General features: G+C 35.4%; 1 protein-coding gene across 1 annotated transcript in view; it reads left to right on the forward strand.

The window, feature by feature from the left end:
- The first annotated feature begins 1427 nt into the window (after positions 1 to 1427).
- The window catches only part of LOC111511382 (kielin/chordin-like protein), a 39066-nt gene continuing 19714 nt past the window's right edge, over positions 1428 to 20779 (forward strand). Inside the window, exons 1-3 of the mRNA XM_023167396.2 lie at positions 1428 to 1592; positions 3446 to 3604; positions 7736 to 7975. Of these exons, the coding sequence (XP_023023164.1) occupies positions 3460 to 3604; positions 7736 to 7975 (385 nt within the window). The 5' untranslated portion in view covers positions 1428 to 1592; positions 3446 to 3459. The remainder of the gene's footprint in view (positions 1593 to 3445; positions 3605 to 7735; positions 7976 to 20779) is intronic.

The raw sequence follows: 20779 nt of genomic DNA on the forward strand, positions 1-20779 counted from the left end.
TTGGAAGGATCGATTACAGCTTGAGAAATGGTTCTGATACAGATTCTGTGAAACATATTCTTTCTTACGAATCAGTAGGTGTCCAGAAAATCTCACGAAAAAAATTGGATCAGGTATTTTAGGAAACAATAATAGCATTTTACAAGTGTTGTTCATGACGAAAAATTTCTAGAATGAGGTTTTAACGATGAATGAGAACGAGAATGCTCCCTTCTTATTCACCAAACTCAAACAATTGTTCATGCTGTTGCAGTTTCGTAAGAAAGTATCACCTTTCCTACCAACCGATTTCCTGGAGTCTTTAAAGTTCACCAGATACTCGTTAAGACAACAAGATGATTGCTACGAATTCTTGGGGTTCTGGTTGAATACTTTTCTTGAGCAAAAAAGTTGCAAAATCGATACTCCTGACCGATATGAATTGAATGATTCCGTACAGTGTATTTCGTTTTGTATTTGTTGATCTTTTGCTGGAAAAATCCTCACTTGTTTACTTTGTGGTAAATGTTCAAAAGTTAGCAAAAACGTATGTGATGATTTGGAACTTCCACTTGCGTTTCCTAATATGACTGATAACCAGTACGTGCAAAGCTTATTGTTAAATATGTATAGCTGAGGCACCAGTCAATGATGATATTCAAACATGACTCAACCTCTGACGGAAACAACAAAATCTAACAAAGGTTCGAAATAGATAAACACTTCAATCCATCAGACCACCATTTCAATTTTTATGCAGTCATTATTCACTGTGGTTGTGGCGTTGAATTCGGTCATTATTACGCATTGGTCGAAGACGAAACGGACTGGTTTGAGTTTGATGATAGTCGTGTCACTAATAAGTGTTCTAGCGATGTCTTGAATTTGTTGGAGCTTCTGGAGACACCCTACATTTTGTTTTATGAAAAAGAGGGCATCGGCAGATCAAGATCTTCAGGTGATGTGGTTCTACAGGTTTTTCCGGATTTTTCTGCAGCTGAAAAAGCAAATGCGCCACTGGAATCAATGAAGTCGCCCCGGAGCGCCAAATAATTTTTATTGTTGTTTCATAATTTCATGATTTGTATTACTTATACTAGTATATAAATATATTGGTAAGGACCGTAGTACCGGCCACGAATAATAAATTCGTTGTCACCCGGTATATATGTATATCAACATGTATTGAGTATTGTGAAATTAGTGAGATGAATGGGATTATCATCAGAATTAATATTAAACCTTTTTTTGGTATGCCATGACTAGCCTATTACTGTCTGCAAAACTAATTACACTCAACCATACCGAATTTACTATATTTTTGTACTTCTGAATTGAGTATTTGCAACAAGTCCAATTAGACCGCAACAGAAATCGTAATAATAGTGTCACAGTCACAGCGGTTATTTTTGCAGTTTCGCATGGGTCGATACAAAAGGAGTCTGCGCGGTTGATGCTTCTTCAGGCGAAGAACCTCTTTGCTCATTGAAGACATTATTCTGTTTAAACAGAAACGTAGGTGAAAAATAAACACAATACTCTCACTCCCCTTGATTTGTGAAATGTCTCAACGTGAAGTGATCAGTTAAATTTTCGTCGCTTGAAATTGATAGGTAGGTGTGATCAATTTTATAACAATAGAGTAGATGGATGAAATAAGGTAATATTTTTTCAATCATATAACTCGAAACCTAGCTGTGAGAACAGAGAGAGAGAACACTTGAAGTTGATAATCTTACTTTTCACCTAGTCTGCGATCCCGCGAAAAAGGGAATTCTTAATATTTTGGAGATACCGAAGTGAGTTATTTGAAAAAGTCGATTTCAACGCAAAATTGTTTTTTTTGGAATATTCATATTTATTTATTGATTTATTTATTCAACGACAAAGCCAATTTACAAAAATATATTTAACAAAGTGTGAGGAACTACAAAGTATTTTTGAATGCTCGTGTGATGTGTGATGTCTACATTACAATTTACAATTTTACAAAATATTCAGCAAAATGTGAAATACAAAATATTGATAAATCGTTATGTCTAGTGAGTACATTACTGAAAGATGAAACAATTCTGGTACTGGAAAAAAGATATAACAAATCTGGCACAAAAAACGGTAAGGTAAAGAAAAGCTTCGAAAACGCTGTAGCCTTTTCAATTGATTTTTAAAGACCTGAAGTAATACATCAAACAGATCTAAGTTATTATGATCCAGCTTCAAAATACGAGGAATCGGACTGTTCAAGGCATAATTGGTATGGAAAAAATGTATATGAAAAATGTCAGGATTTCTCGTATCTTTTTGTTTGATATGAAAAGTGATTAGTCGAAGTAGTTCTGGGCAGTTTATTTCACTATTTAATAATTTGAAGAGGAAACTCAAGTTCATAGAAATTCTCCTATCTTCCAATGATTTTATATTTAACTTGGTTGAGAGTTGACTGAACTCATATTCATTTCGTTGAATACTAAAGTGAAAATCACAATTCCTTAAGAATTTCTTTTGATAATTCTCAATCTAATCGATATTTACATTATTGTATGGGTCCCATATATCCGAACAATATTCAAGAATGGATCTTACGAAATCACAATATAAAATCTTTTTTGTTTCGATTGAAAAATCAGTATAAATTCTCAACACAAAACCCAGCATTTTGAGACTTTTTGCCACAATTTCTGATACTTGAAGACTAAAATTAATCTCGCTATCAAATTCAACTCCCAGATCGCGAATAAAAGTTTTTCTTTTAAGAGCTATATTATTCAATGTATATTCAAAGAATTTTGGACGTAATGATTTGACACTTAATAATGTTTACCTCTAACAAATTATTTCTGGACCCCATGGAAAAGGCTTAGAAGATCTTTTCGAACTAATTCAGTATCTTCCCATCAAGTAATTGTCCGATTTTCAATCAATGACTCTGAATTACATGGTATGAAAATAACGAATTCATTATAATATGAAAATAAGAATGAAAAACCTAATATACATAATGAAGAAATTCAAATTTTAATTATTACTGAAAAGCTACAGAGACATCGGTCGGTCGGTTAAATGACAAATAATGAATCAAATTCAACGATTAAACAGGAAACACTATTATGGAAGTCAGTTCAAAATATTGACTCTCTCAACTGATCTGCCCTCAATTTTGATAGATGTTTCAATTCGTCTTACATTATTATTGGCCACTCTCCTAAGTTCTGAAATACGGTTCTGTCATCTGATACCCATATTGTCATTTCATACCTATATTGAGGTAGTTGTGTTATCCGCCATTTTTTCAATCGCATAGCAAGTTACAAAATTTTTCGTCAGCATTTCAACTCAAAATGTTTATCCAAAGGCAGTTTGGAGTAACTAATTGAAGGATTTATTCATAACATATACTTTTTAAGTTGAAATACTGTTAATAATGACAATGATGATAATGAAATGAATAATATATTTTCCTTTACAGTTCAATAAAACGCGATGTCTTCTCGAATATGCAGTTGTTTTGTAATAAGCTTTTCTTTTTGGGTGATGGCTGCTGCTGTTGATCCAACTGAGAATGAAATTGAAAATCACCTACAGAGTCAACCTGTAAATCCAAAGTCACCAGCCAGCATTTTACATGGTGAGTGTGAGGTTTATTACATTGAAACTTGTTTGTTTGAAGGTGGTTGACAATGTTTCGTGGTGTATTTTATCAGTTCGGACTTCCATTGTCTAATATAATATAAATTAATTTGAACCTGTTGAAAATTGAAAAATTACCCGAAAAATAACAATTTTATCAAACAAAAACTGAAATTACAAAGAAATAACATACAAGCAACAACTAAAAAATCAAAAAATTTAAATATTGATAAGAGCTGCAAATTAAAAAAATATTATTAACAAGAAATGAAAAATTAAAAATTTAAGGATTCCAAACCAAGTTACGTCACGACGTTTCGATTGTTAGTATCCACAATCGTCTTCGGGTGATAACTGACCGCCAAATGGTCATTTCCCGCTACAACCAATGAAGCGGAGAGAGGGAAGAGGGGATAGGTGAAAGCACTCGAATGACCTATAAATAGTCGGATCTCGGAGGAATAAGACTAGTTATCGCCCGAAGACGATTGTGGATACTAACAATCGAAACGTCGTGACGTAACTTGGTGGAATCCTTTAATTTTAAATTTTTCATTTCTTGTTAATGAATTTTTTTTTTATTTTCAGCTCTTGTTAATATTTAACTTTTTTTAATTTTTTGGTTGTTGCTTGTATGTTATATCTATGTAATTTCAGTTTTTTGTTTAACACAATTGTTATTTTTCGGTTAATCTTTTTAATTTTTTACAGATTCTTTCTAGGATTTCAAATCAGTTTATGTTATATTAAACAATGGAAGTCCGAACTGACACCATTGAAACTCGTGTCAAAAATTCCATACAAATATATACTCACCCAGTAAGACATGACTAGAAATAACCAAGAATTGTATATATACCCTGTTCAACGTTCGAATTTTCAATGTATAGAAATAGTGTCATCGAATTTGAGTAAAGATAAATAGAAGTAAGTACGAGAAAAAAATCAATGAAATAATTCAATAAATGGAATGTATTGTGTTTTATGTAACCTAGATATATTTTAACTTTAAAAATAACTGTCAAATATTATATAGTGTTTGGTGTAAGATAAGTATACCCAGAATCAACAACGCTACATACATAACGCAATCTCAACATCTGAAGACTTACGTATCTAATTTTCGTAAGATTCAACCAAATTTTCAACTGAATTGTGAAACAATGAAAGTTTAAAATTTTTTTGGTCGGCCATTTCGTAGAGGTCATGTTTTAAATATGAGAGACTAAAAAACTTGTAGGAGATACGATCAAGTTTTCAAACTCTCTGAGTTTGATTTTCACTTCTGAAACTATCTCGGGAAAATAGGTTTCAACTTCTAATTCAATGTTTTTCTTCTCCTGATAGTTTTTTCTGTCTTTAAGAGATTCAAAGATTTTGGGTTTCAGAATTGAGTTTACCTTGATTGACTTTCTACTGTCGATAGTTTTCTCAATTTTTCATCCATTTTCTCGACTTCACGCAACGAAAATTCAATAAACAAACCAAACAAATTCTACGTGATTTATATCTGGGATATATGAAATAAGTTATGGAAACTGCGATAAAAAATATATTAAGCCCTGCTGCAGGGCGCTATATAATAATTATATAGTTGATGATGGTATAATTGTGCTACGATATATGAATGAGGGAGTTACACCGGTAAATTTTTCCGCCAATAACGGCGGCAATTTATTTACCGCCCAAAAGAAGACTATCCGAACGTTAACTGTAAAACTAGGTTTTGTGAAATATCTTGTTCAAACTGTAATTAAATAAAAATAATGTATTCAATACGATCACGATTGAACATTGAAAATATATTTTGATTGATTTTTTCTCGATTTTAAAGTATTTCTGAAATAATCCCTAGTCTATGGAATTTACGAAAAAAAAAATCATCAACTTTTTCATTTGTCTTTTGAATACAAACAAAAAAGGTACTTAAAGATATCCGTTGTCGAAGCTTTTCTAAGTTTACTACATTTTTGCATTTTGGGGCATTAGTTTCTGTATTTTACGAAAAAAACTATGGTATTGCCATTATCCATTACGCTCAGGAATACTCGAGGGTATAACTGTGGCACCCCCGGAAACCGGAGGCACAAGGTCACCCCTTTGTTTAATATGGATGATCTTGAACTTTATGTCTTTGAAGAAAAGGATCCCCATCAGTCTTCGAGGATGGTGCATGCTATCGGTATGGAATTCGGGATAGACAAACCTGCAACGGTCCATTTCGAATAAGCACAATGCAGGGACTATGGAGAGGATGTGCTAATCGTAGATGGAAGTATCCTGCACCATTTGAATGTCGAAGAAATGTATAATTATTTCGGAGTAGAACAACGCCACTCACAAGAGGTAACAGCAGTGAAGAATTCTCTCCACGGTAAGTACACCAGAGGAAGACGACATTTGTCGGGTAATTTTCAGCTACTGGCGAGGCGAATAATGTCTGAAAGGATGAGATAAAACGGATTTTCTCTTCGAACTACGCAGACTGTATCCAAACCACTCTGACAAGATGGTTGTTCTGATTATTGGTTATGATGCACTGTTTGGAACCTTTGGTGTAGGAATGAATATTGGTGTAGGAATGAGTTTTTCTCCACACCAAATCGTTATTTTCAACACCTCGACACGTGTTTCGATCACCAAGTGATCATCTTCAAAGAGGAAGATTAAAACTAAGAACTAGTGGGAGCTAATCCTATTTATGCTATAAAGGTAACCCATACAGGTAAACCATCCAGACGTACCAACCATACAGGTATACCAAACTAAATTAATTTTACAATTTTGCCTTATCTATTATTTTGCAATATATGTTTATATAAAACAATTTTCAGCTATATAAAAATCAATTTCACAATATTGCCTATCCAAATTTATTTTTGCAATGTGTCCTCGGTGGAATGATGCTCTGCTGTCGAATCCCAAAATCATGCCGGCTTGTCACACTAAGGCAGAAATGCAGAAGTCTGTCATTTCTCGATAGTGGGGAGTCATCGTTGGTTGGTAATGCTGGCACACCCTCCTGAATATATCGTGGCTTCGGGGCATAGCTCCTAACTAGCGCATATTGAGGTTGGAATAATAGTAATGATTATCTTTATTGGACGAAATATAAAATAACAGCCTGAAGGCGAAGTTTCAAACTTCCGAATAGAGCACTACAAGTTTGTTCTGTCACTTATCCTCCAAAGCCAGTTATGAGAAATGGCAACAAAAACATAAAGAAAAAAATATATGAAAGCAAATGAAAATCAGATGATCCTGATAGAAATCAGAATTTGGATATCAATAGGAAAATAATTTTTACACATTCTAGATTATGACACTTCTTTAATGTTCCAAAGTTTCACCAATATTTCCTAAAGCAATTATGTATCAGGCATTTGATTCACTTCGTTGATAGGAACAAAAAAGTTCTCATGGGATTTTACGATATTTTCAGCTTTCAGTTACATTATGTCGCCGAAATTTTTTAAGCCCATTGAAATGTTGGTTTCTGAAATGATTCCTGAACTGATAGCGATCACGGAAACTGTAAGAAAGTATTTTATTGTCCTTCTTAACAGCAAAAGAAAAGGTTCTATGCGTATTTTCAATATTTTCAGTCAAACTTGTCTCCCGTCGCTGACAGGAAATGAAATTTTTCAAATCCAGAAAGCAGTTTAAGAGAATAGTTCCTAAAAATGCATTTTACGTATGATGTTACTTATGTTGAATAATATTGTTTCTTTGAATATTTCTGATATCTATTCAACCGTTTGAACACAAATTTTGATTTTTCCAAATCTTCCTGAACTATAGCAAATATAGCAGTCCTCGAATAGAGAATTGGAGGCTTCCAAAGGCGGTCAGTTACAAAACCATGCTTCGATATCGACCGCCGGACGAAATTCGTCCTCCATCTTTCACTGCACGGCACCAGACAGCGTTGTTTCGATCCACCAGGGCTTCCTCAGTGGTTCGGCCTAGCATCATTTATGTATGTACGTTGTTCTGAACGAGTTCACTAACTAACATGCAAACATTATTTAAATGATAAAAATTACTTATCAATCACTTGGACTGAAAATTCTCCATTCTCCTAGGAAAACTTGTATGATCATTAAAAAAACTGTTATTTTTTTTTCAGATGAGGTGGACATACTGAAAATGATTAACGTTTCTGCGAAAGATCAAGGAGTTTCAGTGGTGGAAGGGCCCATTGCAAAATTTCCAGCTTTCAAATTTCGGTTGCCCTATGGTAACGTTCCTATGACCAATGCAACGGCTATAACATCAGCAATGAATGATCCGAAAGGGTTCACCGGAATTTTTTTGATGAGGCAACAGAAGAATAATTTGGGAACATTACTTTCAGTCAATTCACCTGGTCAGTATCATGGTTATATTTCTTTATGACATGTTCAAGATGAATATATTTTTAGCGAAGTTGAAAATAGTAGATTTTATATTTTTGTCAGAAAAGAGTTCAATTTCTAAGGTCATCAATTCTGGAGCATTTTGTGGAATATTACATTGATTCATTACGATTTGAAATATAAAAAGTATGATGAGCCAGATGATTATTCAATTCAGTAATTTGTTCATAAGGTACTTTTTGTATTTTCAGGCAGTGCTTTTTCCAAATCACCGTTTTTTCCGCGAATTTAGTCAAAAGATATTTCACCACTGAACGATATTTGTAAATGATACTGTGAAAATATTTGTGGCCCGAAGCGCCTTTGTATTGTTCAGTTTCATCCATCTCCATCTCATTCTTGGGTTTTTGCTCCTCTTGCTGGATTTCTTTCATTTCTACAGTGCCTTATGGACTTAATGCATCTCATCTTTCCATAACAACTATTCCAACAAACTTGTTTTCTGTATTAGTTTGTATAAATGCTCTGTTGGAAGTTTATCATATTTTCCTGAACACGATTTGCATTATCCATATATTGATTGCCTCCTAATGATCTATTCTATACCAAAATTTTCGATATCTTTTGTTCTTGATTGAGGATGGTCCAAATTTTTTGTTTCAATGCATCGTAATTGAGATCGAAGATTCCTGTCTCTCTAATATATATCAGAGTGGGTTCTACTATTAACATGACACATAAGGATTGCTGGAATTCATGACTTCAATAGAATTACGTATTGTTCCTTGGAATTACGTATTGTTTCAGGTTGTTTCAAAAGTTTGTTTAGTTTCAACTGTGATATCTGAGTAAATACTCATTCAATTGAATCAAAATAAGCACCAAATATATCAGCACACTTTTGCCAACTAACATGAGTAGAATAATTCCTCCAGCATGAAAATTGTCTGCTCAGGATTCGATGAAGTCAACGAAGACCGTTTTTGCCTGGTCCTGCCATTTCATTAATTTCTTCCCAATAGGAATCTGCTCTGGTGGTTTGGTCCGATTGCAGTAAGTTGTAATGAATCACACCGGCCACTGACTACCATACAGTAACCATGATCTTTTTTTGGTGAGTTTTCGCCTTTGGGAAGTGACTGGGTGGCTCATTGGTGTTGAAACAATGCCTGAACATCTCTTGTTGTCGTAGAGGATCCACTTTTCATCACACATGACATTCCAATCCAAAAAAAGGATCGTTTTGGTTGTGTGAAAGCAAAGAAGAACATATCTTGAAACGATAATTTCTGTCGTTTTTTAAATCATGGGGCATTCAACTCTCAAGCTACTTGGCTTTCCCAATATGTTTTAAACCATCAAAAACCGCATGGCAACTGGCAGCTAGTTCTTCCGCAATCCCACACACCGTTTGCGATGGATCGGTCTCCACCAAAGTCCTCAAATTCTCGATCTGGTTTACTGTAGGTCGCACTTCGTAGTACATCTTCGAAACTGAAATCTCCGGAACAAAATTTTGCAAACCAACTTCGGATTCATTGCATTTATTAACACTAACATTGCCAAATGCCTAGTTGATTTTTCGGTCTGTTTCGGCTGCGTTTTGTTTCAATTTGATTTTGCAGAGAAAAATTGGCGGAAAATCGCTTGACGACATCAAAGAATCAAAATTTGGAAAAAAAAGAATATCATCAATATACTGAGTACTCGTACAAATTACCTATCGATCAGTATATACCACGACACAATAGAATAAAGTATATAGGCAGCAGGGCTTCTAGATCAAAACCCCATGTATTTTCTTATGAAGGTTCATTCTGGCAATTTTGGATCCTGCGACCAATCAGAGCGCTCCAAATTGTCACGTGACCCAGACGCATCGTCGCGAGTACACCAATCAGAGCGCTCCAAATTGTCACGTGACCCAGACGCATCGTTGCGAGTACACCAATCAGAGCGCTCCAAATTGTCACGTGACCCAGATGCATCGTCGCGAGTACACCACACTGGCGCCACCTATGAGTCACTAGCTGAACTATCTATTGGTTGAAGAAGGACACTGTAAACACTAATCTTAGCGCCACCTATGAGTCACTAGCTGAACTATCTATTGGTTGAAGAAGGACACTGTGAACACTAATCCTAGCGCCACCTATGAGTCACAAGCTGAACTATCTATTGGTTGAAGAAGAACACTGTAAACACTAGACATATGGGTGTTGTCATGCGACGCAGTATGCGCAGTTGCCGGTTTTATGATGTCTGTCAATACGGATCGGTGTCTGTGCAACTGTCAAATGTCAATGAGGGTGCAGGACGGTGTCTGTGAGGGGGAAACGTGTGACGTCATCGACGCAGGATGGAACGAGTATAGTAGCGATTTAAGCGTAGAACTCCGCCCCTCGGCCCCCTTGGTACTTCACCTAACCTATCGGCCCCCTTGGTACTCCACCTAACCTATCAGCTCCCTCGGCCCCCTTCAGTCACGTGATTTTAATTAAAAAAAGTTTATAGTTATGAGATTCGAACCTGGGTCGTCCGCGCCGTAGACATTGTCCTTAGCCTCTACACCATCGTAAGATATTGAAGTTAACTGCGAATGTTGGGTATTTACAGCGTTAGTTTTGTCGGGACCGAAATTGACTCATTCATTATACTTGACAGCATTTTTTATTTTTGATTTCCATAGAATGTAATTGTCATTATCATATTGAAGATAGGAAAATATACTTAGATTTGGGAAATAATTAATATTTCATGTAAAGAGGTGCATGTGTGTGTGTGTAAGAGCGAGAGGCGCGTGTGACGTAATCGATGCACAAATTTACGTGGCTTTGCGTATATTGAGAGATTCATTTGAATAATTTATCGTACAGAATTGTTTCATGTCCTGTTATCAGTAACCGCACAAAAATAGGCGCTCGATTCATCGATACAAAAGTATATGGAAACACCAAAGTTATAGAACACACAGAGTCATCTATGAGTCACTAGCTGAACTATCTATTGGTTGAAGAAGGACACTGTAAACACTAGATTCATAAGACTGCATCTGTCAAATGTCAATACATGCCAGCATGGCAGGTTCAGCGTTGCCAGTTGTACAATAAATCATTGTTTATGGGGCAATGTAGCGTTGCCGGTTTTGGAATTGATCGTGAACTACTCGATGAAAATTGGAAGCGCGAAAGTGATATATTAATAATAATGAATCAGATTTGAGAAAAAACATTACAGATTAATGAGGCTGTATCGTTTCAAAGTGTGATCCCTCAATGTTACAAGGTATCTCAAAATACATCATTGAAAACTAAAATGGCGTCGAAGTGTACAGGGTGCGTCAAAATACATCATTCAAGAAAGAACATAACAGTTCCTCGAGGCTGTAAGTTTTCAACGTGCGATCTCTCAATGTGTATAAGGTATCTCAAAATACACCATTGAAAAACGAATATGACGTCGAAGTGTACAGGGTGCGTCAAAATATATCATTTAAGGAAAAAAACATGTCGATTTGAAATATTATATTAATGTGTATACAGAGGCGTTTCAAAATACATCATTTAAGAAAAAAACATGTCAATTCAACAGAAGTCTAGCGTTCCAACATGCCGGAAGTCTCGTATCTTTGTTAACCAAGTTAGCATCATCAGGAGAAAGAGTAGATCCAAAAGTGTCGAGAGGTTAAGCGTTGTGGACTCAACGTGAGGGCAATGGGGGAGCCAAGTATTCGACAATGACATTTCAAAATACGTGGTTATCCGTGCGTTTTCGATCGTTTTTCGTGCGTTTACGATCGTTTTTCGTGCGTTTACGATCGTTTTTCGTGCGTTTTCGATCGTTTTTCGTACGTTTTCGACCGTTTTCCGTGCGTTCATTCGTTATCGTTTCATAGTTATTATCGTAACGGTTTTTCGTGTTTCAATATGACAGTTATTTATCATTTAACGCGTTTCGCTAACCAAGTTAGCATCATCAGGAAATGACTAAAGTCCATGCTTTGTCATATGAAGATTCATTTTGCTAATTTTCAGACTCTTGAACGGAACCTTGTGGAACACCCAACCTAACTTCTGTTGTTACAGAGTAGTGTAGGTCAGCCAATCAGAATGGAGACATCAAATATTGCTCGATTGATTGTGCTAGATGAAATTGAACTGGAGAATGAGGGTCGAATAATAATAATAATAGTGATAAAACATTAAAAGCTTGAAAGTGACGTAGTCAGCGTGGGAGGTGGTGGCGTGTGTGAGGATTTGTGGAAATAAATGAGTTATTACAAAAAATAATAGCGCAACTGTCAGAAGGGCACTGAGTTGTATATTTACTAATAATGATCGGATCGTCGCATACAGCACGTCAAATGAAAGGATAAGAAATGGAGGAAGAATTGCAAATTCAACAAACTTGTAATTAAAAAATGTTGGGTTATGAACAACTATCAGTTTATTCCAATTGCAGAAGCTTGATTCAAAACGCAGAATTTATTGACAAAGAAAATGAAAAAATCATTGGATACCGAAACATATGATATATTTGGATTCCTTAGGGTGAGAAGGATTCGAATCCATCAAAAAAACGACCACTTCCGGTTTTCACTTCCGGTCCTCCGATTTCGATGACTTCAACATCAATGGATTCGTTTAGATGTCATGAAACATAATTAATCATTTGTCGAAGCCAAAAGGGCCTTATAAACTATTTTCATTATACTAGCAGCAACGGACCGATGTGGGTACTCATTTCAAATGATTTCATTTGTAGATTATGAAAAGTATGATAAACAGTGCCCAATGTGAAACACCATAGAAAGAATTGCACATTTAAAGAAAATCATTGAACATATTTGAAATTAAAAGTTGTTGGGTTATGAACAACTACGAGTGTAATGTAATTGCAAAAGTTTCATTCAAAACACATAATTTGTTGACAAAAAAATGAAATAATCATCGTATACTGAAACATATGGTATTTTTGGATTCCTTAGGGTGAGAAGGTTTCGAATCCGTCAAAAACAGGTCACTTCCGGTTTTCACTTCCGGTCGTCCGATTCCGATGATTTTGACATCAATGGATTCCTTTAGATGTCAAAAAACATAGTTAATCATTTTACGAAGCCAAAAGGACCTCATAACCTATTTTCGCTATACTAGTCGCAACAGGTCGATGTGGGTACTCATTTCAAATGATTTAATGTGTAGACAATGGAAAATATAATATCGAGCGCCTAATGTGAAACAGCATAGGAAGAATTGCAAAGAGAATCATTGAAAAAACTTCGGATCGCCACGTACATCATGTCAAATGAAAGAAGAAAAATTGCAGAATTCATCAACAACGAGAAAACAAATATGGTGCAACATGTCAGAAGGGCACTAACCCACATCTTCATTAATGATAACTGAATCTCAACGTGCAGCAAATCAAATGAAAGGAAAACGAATGCAGAATTCATCAACAGAAAAAAAACCGAGACGATGCCAAGAGGGCACAAAGTTGTATCTTCACTAATAATAGTCGCATCATCACATGTAGTACTTAAAATAAAATGGGGAAAAAAAGCAGAATTCATGTGTTTGTTGCGCTATTCAAATCCAAGGTGACATGGATCAATGTCAACGCTGAATATGCATATAACAAAGACTCTTTGATTTTCTTTTGTTTCATTTCAGAATACGTCATCACTAATTTTTATATTCAAACCCAAAGTGACATTGATCACTGTCAATGTCGAATCTACATCCGGAGATACGCAGTTCTCAAAGCGACGAAACAAAGGCTCTTTGTTTCATTTTGAAATATGTCATCACTTATTTTACTATAAATACGTCATGCATGGCGAAATGAGTTAGTTGCATCCGTTGAAAGTGATACCAGTGACAAGTGCACCGATTCTATTTGAAAGTAAGTGTTTTAGGTTTGACTTTTTCCTCAGATGAATTTATTCAAATGTAATTTATTTGAAAATTGGTGAGAATTGTTGAATCATTTGATTTCCAAAATTTTTCTCGATATATATATGTTGGATGATTTCAGTCAAATGTTTTACATGTCGTGGTTTGTTTGAGATAGTATTCGCATATATTGTCAATCAAAACATGAAGCTTTCATTTTTTATTTTTCACAGATGGATTTACAAAAGTTGAATGCAAGTTCGATCGTGAAGAGAAAGCCAAGTATCAAAGTAGTAGATTTGCCTGTGGAGATGCCGCAGAGGATATTCACTGCCAAAATCGTGAAAGGAAAATTTGGTGAGGCGGTCTTGTTAGATTTGGGAGATAAAGTATCATTTCTGCCCCACTGAGTGACGGAGGCGTATCGTCCTCACTTAGAAGAATTTTCATCAGGAAAATACGCTATTGTGTTCAAAGGGTTGATGGACATTGGGAAACCGAATCTTGTCGTTTCATTTGAGATTGTACAAAATTAAGGTTAGTACCGTTTCCAATTTTTTCTTTGTTTTATAGGCAAAGAGTTTTTGGGTGTATACAATATTTTTCATTCGAGTCAAAAATTCTCACTCACAGATATGATCCGCATAAAGTAGTGTTTCCATACAATATATTTCCTTCACTTAGTACGTGCAGAATATGTGTTTTAAATTCATTATTTTGAATGACACTTGATTTTTTTATTTTCATTATATGTGTAGCAATTACTTCATGGAAGACATTACCCTCTCTTTTGTCAAAAAATTTTGTTTAGTGTATGTTTTTATTAAAAAATCGAATTTATTTCAGTGTATGTTTTTATTGAAAAATCGAATTTATTTCAGAATAATACATCAACGTGTGCAGTATCAGTCAGAGTCATCTCAACAACAACATTCAAAACCGTCATAGCAACCTTTCCAGAACGAGTTTCAAATCTAAGCAGTTTCCATTTTTTTCAATCTATAGAGGCTTGAATTTGTCGATATTCAATGATTTGTTGGACAAACTGCGTCTATTCAATATATACACAACCGTAATGAATTTGGAAGACTTTGAAGATTCATCGTGGTGTGTTCCAAAATTCAAGAAAAACACGCCGTTCTGTATGGGTCATTTCAAAGGAAATTTGTTCAGCTGCAGTCTCAATAACGTTGATATTTTATATAAATAGCTTTATAATATACCACCAAAATAAATACAATACATATCACACACATCTTTTTTTGAAAATGAAAACTTATCTTATACAGGGAAAGTTGTCAAAAATGTGCAATAACAAAAAATTATATACCAGATTTTATAGAGATGAAGAAACATCATATTGAAAGATACTAAGTTGACAAAAACAGGACATTTTAGAAATAAAGGAAATAAGTTTGTCTGTCATTTCAAATTCTGATTCGTTGGGTCGATATAACAAAAAGTGGCATTTTATATCTTGAATTTTATTCAGGACACTATTATAGATTATTGACATTTGTCATTAAATTTCAAGTGTGATATTTGGAAATTCATTTCGTATTGTAGTTTTTTCGAAATTCCCTTTCAAAATAGCATCCTTTGATATAGATACCGGACGAGTTCATTATGTGTAGATAACCTGAGTTTCATTTTTATGACAATGTCGTTTGGTGTGATCACGAGTCCATTATAACAGGGAGTGAAATGAATTCTCAGACATATGAATATAACAAAGTAACGATACAGACAAATATGAAAAATCGTTATGAAATAATTCAAAGCCATGAATCGAAATACATGAATTGCTTCGATATTCTGAAACAAAAACACTCAGTATTCACAATTCCATTCATTATTCCAACTATCTTCAAAATGCACATCAAGCATTTTGTCGTAGTACGGTGACCGGAGCAAAGTTACAACTTCAGCATATGAATGTTTATAAATAGTGAGGTAGGTCAAGATCTTCAACAGGTATTACGAAATTCATTCGGTGTTCATTGATCACGAAACGGTTCGTAAGCTTTCGGAATACAATGCAAATAATTTTCTTTATGACTATTCGTTCGATATTAAATATTATTACCTCAAAATATATCGAAATCATAACACGTTTGCGATTCATTTTTTCAGTTACACTTGAAAAGTGAGTTTCAGTTTGCAGAAATAATAGCCCACACATGTTGGAAATTTTGCCATAGTGTGGTGAAAATCGTATTGAAAATTCTACGAAATATAAGCGCATACATACAGAGTGAATCAATATTTGAAATACGTCGTTTGGAACCCCCCATAACCCTTCTCTATCGAATTTTGGCAGAAATAATGCTGAGTCGTATTGTAGAGTTAACGTTCGAAATTGGGGAAAGTGAAGTATTCAACAGTTTTGCGTGCGACGGTTATGCGTGCGTTTTCGAACAGTTTACGTGCCTTTATTCGTTATCGTTTCGTCGTTATTGTCGTTTTTTTTCCTATTTCAATATGACAGTCATTTAACACTTAACGCGTTTCGCTTACCAAGTAAGCATCATCAGGAGATGACTAAAGTCCACGCTTTGTCGTATGAAGGTTCGTTTTGCGAATTTTCAGACTCCCGAACCGAACCTTGAGGAACAATCAGCCTAACTTCTGGTACAGAGTGGTGTCGTAAGCCAATCAGACTGGAGAAATCAAATATCAGTAGAATGATGGTTTTAGATGAAATTGAACTGAGGAATGTGGGTCGAATAATAATAATAATAGTGATAAAACATTAAAACTCAACTTGTGTTACAGAGTGGTGTCGGTCAGCCAATCAGAATGGAGGAATCAAATATCGGTCTGATAATTGTGTTAGATGATATTGAACTGGGGAATGTGGGTCGAAAAATAATAATAATAATGATAAAATGTTAAAACTTTGAAAGTGACGTAGTCAGCGTAGGAGGTGGTGGCGTGGTAGAAAATGTGTGAGGATTTGTGGAAATGAATGAGTTATTAGAAAAAAAAATGGAGCAACTGTCAGACGGGCACTAAGTTGTATATTCGCTGATAATAATCGAATCTTCGCTTACAGCACGTCAAATGAAAGGACAAAAAATCCAGAATTCATTGACGAGAGAATACAAAGATGGCGCAACATGTCAGAAAGACATTAAGTCACAATTTCACTCATGATATTTGGATCTTAACGTGCAGCACATCAAATGAAAGAGAAACGAATGCAAAATGTTATCGACAAAGAAAAAAAACAAAGACAACGTAACATGTCAGAAGGGCAATGAGCCGTATTTTCGTTAATAATGATTTGTTCTCAACGTACAGCACATCAAATGAAATGGAAACGAATGCAGAATTCATCGACAGAGAAAAAACAAAGATGGCGCAACATGTCAGAAGTGCACTAACCTGCTTCTTCGTTAATAAAAGTCGCCTCGTCACGTGCAGCATATCAAAGAAAAAACAAAAGAGGCAACCAAAAGGGCACTGAATCATATTTTCGTTAATAATAGTCGGATCGTCGCATTTGACATGATTCATTCACTCAAAACTGAAATGTTTAGAAGATACCAAAGGAGATCTCACGGTGACTATAAGTTCTGGTATGCTTTGTTAGGTATCGAATGATGCGTGCAATTTCGTTAATTCCAGCGACATGATTATTCCAAGACATATTGGTGTCCATTTGAACCTCAAAAAACTTATCGAAGCAGAAGGTGGAACCCCAAAAAATATGAGATATAGTACACCAAGTCAGTGAAGAGCGGCATTTTTCTGCCGAAAAATTTTTGAATTTCTTCAAATTTTCCAAATATCTGTAACAGAAAGACAAAACTCAGCTGCGGAACGCTTCTATCTACTAAAGTTAAGTATGTGTCGGTAGTGTGTAACGAAGGTTTCCATTAAATTCACTGGTTGCACCCTCTGGAGGATGTTTGTTGCGATACACCATAGGTGACAATATTTATTGGTTATCATTTCGAATCCGTTGAATACAAGGGGTTTGGAAATAGAAAAAAACAACGTTTTAACGCTTTGTAGACGTGTTTGATGCTCTATGAGCAACACCCGTTATCTATATTTTCATTATTATCCCGATTGTATGACCACCAAACATTCAATATTATCGGGATTGAAGGGAGCTGATAGGTTAGGTGGAGTACCAAGGTGGCCGATAGGTTAGGTGGAGTACCAAAGGGGCCGAGGGGCGGAGTTCCACGCTTAAATCGCTACGATACTCGTTCCATCCAGCGTGCCCCCTAGGTACTCCACCTAACCTATCGGCCACCTTGGTACTCCACCTAACCTATCAGCTCCCTTCAATCCCGATAATATTGAATGTTTGGTGGTCATACAATCGGGATAATAATGAAAATATAGATAACGGGTGTTGCTCATAGAGCATCAAACACGTCTACAAAGCGTTAAAACGTTGTTTTTTTCTATTTCCAAACCCCTTGTATTCAACGGATTCGAAATGATAACCAATAAATATTGTCACCTATGGTGTATCGCAACAAACATCCTCCAGAGGGTGCAACCAGTGAATTTAATGGAAACCTTCGTTACACACTACCGACACATACTTAACTTTAGTAGATAGAAGCGTTCCGCAGCTGAGTTTTGTCTTTCTGTTACAGATATTTGGAAAATTTGAAGAAATTCAAAAATTTTTCGGCAGAAAAATGCCGCTCTTCACTGACTTGGTGTACTATATCTCATATTTTTTGGGGTTCCACCTTCTGCTTCGATAAGTTTTTTGAGGTTCAAATGGACACCAATATGTCTTGGAATAATCATGTCGCTGGAATTAACGAAATTGCACGCATCATTCGATACCTAACAAAGCATACCAGAACTTATAGTCACCGTGAGATCTCCTTTGGTATCTTCTAAACATTTCAGTTTTGAGTGAATGAATCATGTCAAATGCGACGATCCGACTATTATTAACGAAAATATGATTCAGTGCCCTTTTGGTTGCCTCTTTTGTTTTTTCTTTGATATGCTGCACGTGACGAGGCGACTTTTATTAACGAAGAAGCAGGTTAGTGCACTTCTGACATGTTGCGCCATCTTTGTTTTTTCTCTGTCGATGAATTCTGCATTCGTTTCCATTTCATTTGATGTGCTGTACGTTGAGAACAAATCATTATTAACGAAAATACGGCTCATTGCCCTTCTGACATGTTACGTTGTCTTTGTTTTTTTTCTTTGTCGATAACATTTTGCATTCGTTTCTCTTTCATTTGATGTGCTGCACGTTAAGATCCAAATATCATGAGTGAAATTGTGACTTAATGTCTTTCTGACATGTTGCGCCATCTTTGTATTCTCTCGTCAATGAATTCTGGATTTTTTGTCCTTTCATTTGACGTGCTGTAAGCGAAGATTCGATTATTATCAGCGAATATACAACTTAGTGCCCGTCTGACAGTTGCTCCATTTTTTTTTCTAATAACTCATTCATTTCCACAAATCCTCACACATTTTCTACCACGCCACCACCTCCTACGCTGACTACGTCACTTTCAAAGTTTTAACATTTTATCATTATTATTATTATTTTTCGACCCACATTCCCCAGTTCAATATCATCTAACACAATTATCAGACCGATATTTGATTCCTCCATTCTGATTGGCTGACCGACACCACTCTGTAACACAAGTTGAGTTTTAATGTTTTATCACTATTATTATTATTATTCGACCCACATTCCTCAGTTCAATTTCATCTAAAACCATCATTCTACTGATATTTGATTTCTCCAGTCTGATTGGCTTACGACACCACTCTGTACCAGAAGTTAGGCTGATTGTTCCTCAAGGTTCGGTTCGGGAGTCTGAAAATTCGCAAAACGAACCTTCATACGACAAAGCGTGGACTTTAGTCATCTCCTGATGATGCTTACTTGGTAAGCGAAACGCGTTAAGTGTTAAATGACTGTCATATTGAAATAGGAAAAAAAACGACAATAACGACGAAACGATAACGAATAAAGGCACGTAAACTGTTCGAAAACGCACGCATAACCGTCGCACGCAAAACTGTTGAATACTTCACTTTCCCCAATTTCGAACGTTAACTCTACAATACGACTCAGCATTATTTCTGCCAAAATTCGATAGAGAAGGGTTATGGGGGGTTCCAAACGACGTATTTCAAATATTGATTCACTCTGTATGTATGCGCTTATATTTCGTAGAATTTTCAATACGATTTTCACCACACTATGGCAAAATTTCCAACATGTGTGGGCTATTATTTCTGCAAACTGAAACTCACTTTTCAAGTGTAACTGAAAAAATGAATCGCAAACGTGTTATGATTTCGATATATTTTGAGGTAATAATATTTAATATCGAACGAATAGTCATAAAGAAAATTATTTGCATTGTATTCCGAAAGCTTACGAACCGTTTCGTGATCAATGAACACCGAATGAATTTCGTAATACCTGTTGAAGATCTTGACCTACCTCACTATTTATAAACATTCATATGCTGAAGTTGTAACTTTGCTCCGGTCACCGTACTACGACAAAATGCTTGATGTGCATTTTGAAGATAGTTGGAATAATGAATGGAATTGTGAATACTGAGTGTTTTTGTTTCAGAATATCGAAGCAATTCATGTATTTCGATTCATGGCTTTGAATTATTTCATAACGATTTTTCATATTTGTCTGTATCGTTACTTTGTTATATTCATATGTCTGAGAATTCATTTCACTCCCTGTTATAATGGACTCGTGATCACACCAAACGACATTGTCATAAAAATGAAACTCAGGTTATCTACACATAATGAACTCGTCCGGTATCTATATCAAAGGATGCTATTTTGAAAGGGAATTTCGAAAAAACTACAATACGAAATGAATTTCCAAATATCACACTTGAAATTTAATGACAAATGTCAATAATCTATAATAGTGTC

Source organism: Leptinotarsa decemlineata, unplaced genomic scaffold (assembly GCF_025532065.1).
Source record: "Leptinotarsa decemlineata unplaced genomic scaffold, Ldec_3_MD MMD2_P_RNA_scaffold_6, whole genome shotgun sequence".
Taxonomy (NCBI): domain Eukaryota; kingdom Metazoa; phylum Arthropoda; class Insecta; order Coleoptera; family Chrysomelidae; genus Leptinotarsa; species Leptinotarsa decemlineata.